Genomic DNA, 3,883 nt, shown 5'->3' with positions numbered 1-3,883 from the left:
TGATAGAGACCTCATTTCCCAAATATATAGAAAAATGAGTCAAATTAGTAAATATTCAAGTCATTTCTCAACTGATAAATGGAGAAAAGATATAAACAGGTAGTTCTGAGAAGAAATCAACGTTATCTTTACTCCTCTAAAAAATGTATATATTATTAGAAAAAAAATTAAAACACACACTCGCTTTCAGGGCTTGGTTTGGTCACTAGAACCAGCCCCAGTTCCCTTGGGAACCAAAGCCCAGATAGAGAGGGAAGAGACACAGAGCCGCTGAGAGCTGATTCAATTTACTGAGGACAACCCTGGACTCAAAGAGATTTCAGAAGACTGTTACAACAATTTGGCTAGACCTGCAGCGCTGGAGGCATTAGCTCAGCCCAGCCCCCTTGAAGTGAGAGACCACGTGATAATCTGAGGGGCGGGGCAGAGGAGCACAGAATAGCCTTTTAAGGCAGAAAGGTCCCCGCTAGAGGCACGCCCTGGCCGGAAGTTGTCAGCCTTCTTAAGAGGGAGGCTCTACACTTCCCACACAGTTGGGGAGTAACGGTCTGGTTGCTATAGTTCTTGCTCAGGTGATTTTTCCAACTTCTTCTGTAGCAGCCATGGCACTGGAGACCGTTCCCAAGGATTTGCGACATCTGCGAGCTTGTCTCCTCTGTTCCTTGGTGAAGACAATAGACCAGTTTGAGTATGACGGCTGCGATAATTGCGATTCGTACCTACAGATGAAAGGGAACCGAGAGATGGTGTATGACTGCACAAGCTCTTCTTTTGACGGGATCATTGCAATGATGAGCCCAGAGGATAGCTGGGTCTCTAAATGGCAGCGAGTCAGTACCTTCAAGCCTGGAGTTTATGCAGTGTCTGTCACTGGCCGCCTGCCTCAAGGAATCGTTCGGGAGCTGAAGAGCCGAGGTGTGGCTTACAAATCCAGAGACACAGCGGTAAAGACCTAGGGAGCCACGGAAGACTCCAACCCACTCTGCCCTCAACCCTTACCACTACTGGAGATTTTGCTGGACAACTGACAGAATACTATTTTTTTTTTCCCTGCCCTTTCTTCATCTGCCAGTCTTGGAGGAGTGTCAAAAGCAGGAATGAATGCAGAAACATTGATTCTGGGTTGAAAAAGTTGGACATAAAGGGTTATGGAAATGTTGAGGTAGAGTACTCTTTGTTTTTGTAAGTGCTAGGCTTTTAGATTGTGAATGGGTCATATGATAATAAATGTAAACTCTTTTACTTTCACCAAAGAGAAATAAAAACAAAATGATTAGTTTTCCTTGATCAGCCTCGATATACTTGGAATTCTAAGTTCTCTATGGTTTGAAATAACCTATCCCAACAGCATATGATAGTGGGTGTTCAGGGAGCATCAGCAACTCTGGTGTGAGGGCTTGCTGTGTCCTTTTCAGGACAGCTCATCAACTTTTGGTGTATGCTTTTCATCCAACTCACCTGTTGCTCCAGGAAACAGTAGTTTCACAGCTATCACTCCAGAAAACCAATCTTAGCAGGCTGAGTAAACTAGATTGAGAGTAACCATCAGTTCTCAAACCTAGTGATGAATTAGGGGGGTTGTCTATGCCAAGCATACTAAGCTTTCCTCTGGCAAAATGAGTAGGTGAGGACTTTTGTTCTAATGGCCATGGAGTAGGTTGAAGCAGGTGCTTTCTGGGCCTAAGAACTTAGCCAGATATTGAAGATATGGAAGAGAGAAAGTGAAGCCATTGACTCTGCTACTTAAATAGGATTCAGAAGTGATCAAGACATCACCCTGAGATATCAGAGGTCTTCTTCCAAGTGAAGGATGAACAGAGCTCAAAGCAAGAAGATATGAGTTCAAAATTTGCTTGAACTCTCACTGGCTGGGGGATTGTGGTAATTCCTCTAACCTCTCTATGCATGTGTCCTCATCTGAAGAAATTATATTCAATCACCTGTTAAGTTCTTTCTATCTCTAAATCTATGACCCCATGATAATATGATGCCAGCTCTATCTCCTACTCTTTCTCATTATCTACTCTTAGCTCTAGACAAATTGAACTACTTACTACTCTGAATAACCCTTGTGCCCCACCTCCCTTTCTCCCTCTTCACTAAAGTTCTATCTGGTCTTTGAAAGCCCAGCTAAAACATCATTTCCTACATGAAGCTTCACCTCATTCCTCACATTTAATGATCTTTTGCCTTTAAGACTTGTTTTATGGACCTAATTTACTTATCGTGCATTGTTGTCTTATTGTTATTAATTTGTATTTTAAGGGAATTGTGATTAGAACAGCAAGTGGGTATGGGATTGAGTATACCACATTGACTGCTTATTGTGACTCATTTCTGGGGCTGGCATCATTGCCTTTCTATTTAATAATTTCTGTACCGTGAGAAAATTTATTCAGTGGTTGGAATTGGTAGGAGGGGGTTGTGTTGCGTTATTTGAAACCAATTCTTCAAGACACCTATCTGTGAAGACACCTGCAGTCTCGTGCCAGAGTTCATTAATACAAAGCCAGAGGACATTCCTTACTCAACTGCCCTTCTGCCCAGCAGCCCAATGGGAGTGCTTCCTCTCTCTCCTGAGTGGGCAATGAGCTGGTGGGAAAGGGGGACCTCACATGCTGAGTGAGGATAGCATCCTGTTGAGTCTGTGGTGAAGGTGATTTCCTTGGTGGGGGGTTGGAGAGGAACTAGATTTGAGGGGATAATAGCTCACAGCATGACACATAGCTGGAATGGGGCAGAGTGCTGGGGTCACTCTCCTCCCCCTCTTCACACATGTCTCTCATCACCCATCCCCTTGCCCAACAACTCAAAGGGAATATTTCCTCCCTCTCCTGTCTGGGGCTGGGGGGAAGAAGGGCAGAGCATGATACTCATTCTCTGGGGTAAGGCATAGCACTTGGTCTGGAGGGGTGAGATGGGGACAAGGCCCAGCATTCAGTCCCTTAAAGATTCTCCATCACTGACCTAAACTAAACAGTCTGAAGACTGAAGGGAAAGAATTTTCTCACAATGATGCTTCTCAACCAACCATATGTCTTCTCAAAACTAGTCCCATCCTGGTCAGTTAGTTATTGTATCTATGTTCCTTTGAATACAGAAACTTGGTAGTAGACACCTCTTTTTCTGATTTCAGGCTCTCCACACAATTTAGAAAATCTCTAATCTTAAATCTGTTTACAAATCGGATTACCCAATTTTGTTTTTTTGTTTCCTGGTTAATTGTTTTCATGAATTGGTATTTTCCAAAGTAATTGTAATGCATAAAATCTAAGCTAAGGAGGTCTGTTCCTGACTTGTTACATAGTTGGAATGTACTGCTTAATAAACTGATATGCTCAGAAGCTCAAACATTTGTTCTCTCAATCATTTAACTTTTCACACTCTACACCTGGCATCTCCACCTACAGCCCTGTTGTTGAAGGTGTAGCACTCGTGCCTGGGTGGCAGAGAGGAAATTCTTGGTTCTCTTTACCTATTCTGAGCTTACACTTGTAAAAAGGGAGGTCCACAAACTCTTACTACAGGAGTTTACATCTCTAAAAGGAAGACACCCCTACTTAACCTTAAGTGGAAAGAGTTCTGCAACCAACATGCTAAACTGGGTGATAACTCAGAATTGTGTGAATCCAAACTGGGTGAACACAGAAATGTGTGAATCCTATGAAGAAGAGTTAACACCTTCAGAGGTTGAAGGTGAGAATTTGATCCCATAGACAATGCTAGACAATTTGGCCACATAAAAGGCCCTGAATTTCTGAGGCTAGGGGAGTGGACTCCCAAGAAGAGAGTCATTTCTAAGAATTGAAGTTGGCTCAAAGAAAAAAAGTCAAACTCAGGAGTCAATTTGAGGTCAAGTCACTGTCTTGACCTGCCTCTTGGA

At 43.1% G+C, this 3,883-nt stretch overlaps 1 protein-coding gene across 1 annotated transcript; it reads left to right on the top strand.

Annotated features, from left to right (window-relative positions):
* The first annotated feature begins 599 nt into the window (after window positions 1–599).
* Window positions 600–956, top strand: LOC123231965 (transcription elongation factor SPT4-A). Its single transcript, XM_044658290.1, has one exon. It carries the CDS (start codon window positions 603–605, stop codon window positions 954–956), a length of 354 nt encoding a protein of 117 aa, XP_044514225.1. The 5' UTR covers window positions 600–602.
* Window positions 957–3,883: the final 2,927 nt, after the last annotated feature.

The sequence above is a fragment of the Gracilinanus agilis genome, chromosome 1 (assembly GCF_016433145.1).
Source record: "Gracilinanus agilis isolate LMUSP501 chromosome 1, AgileGrace, whole genome shotgun sequence".
In the NCBI taxonomy this organism is placed as follows: Eukaryota; Metazoa; Chordata; class Mammalia; order Didelphimorphia; family Didelphidae; genus Gracilinanus; species Gracilinanus agilis.
Note: the sequence above shows the minus strand (reverse complement) of the source record. Positions and strands in the feature narration are given on the sequence as shown.

Excerpts from the sequence above, each read along its gene's own strand:
- LOC123231965 (XM_044658290.1), top strand. The coding sequence starts at position 603 with ATGGCACTGGAGACCGTTCCCAAGGATTTGCGACATCTGCGAGCTTGT.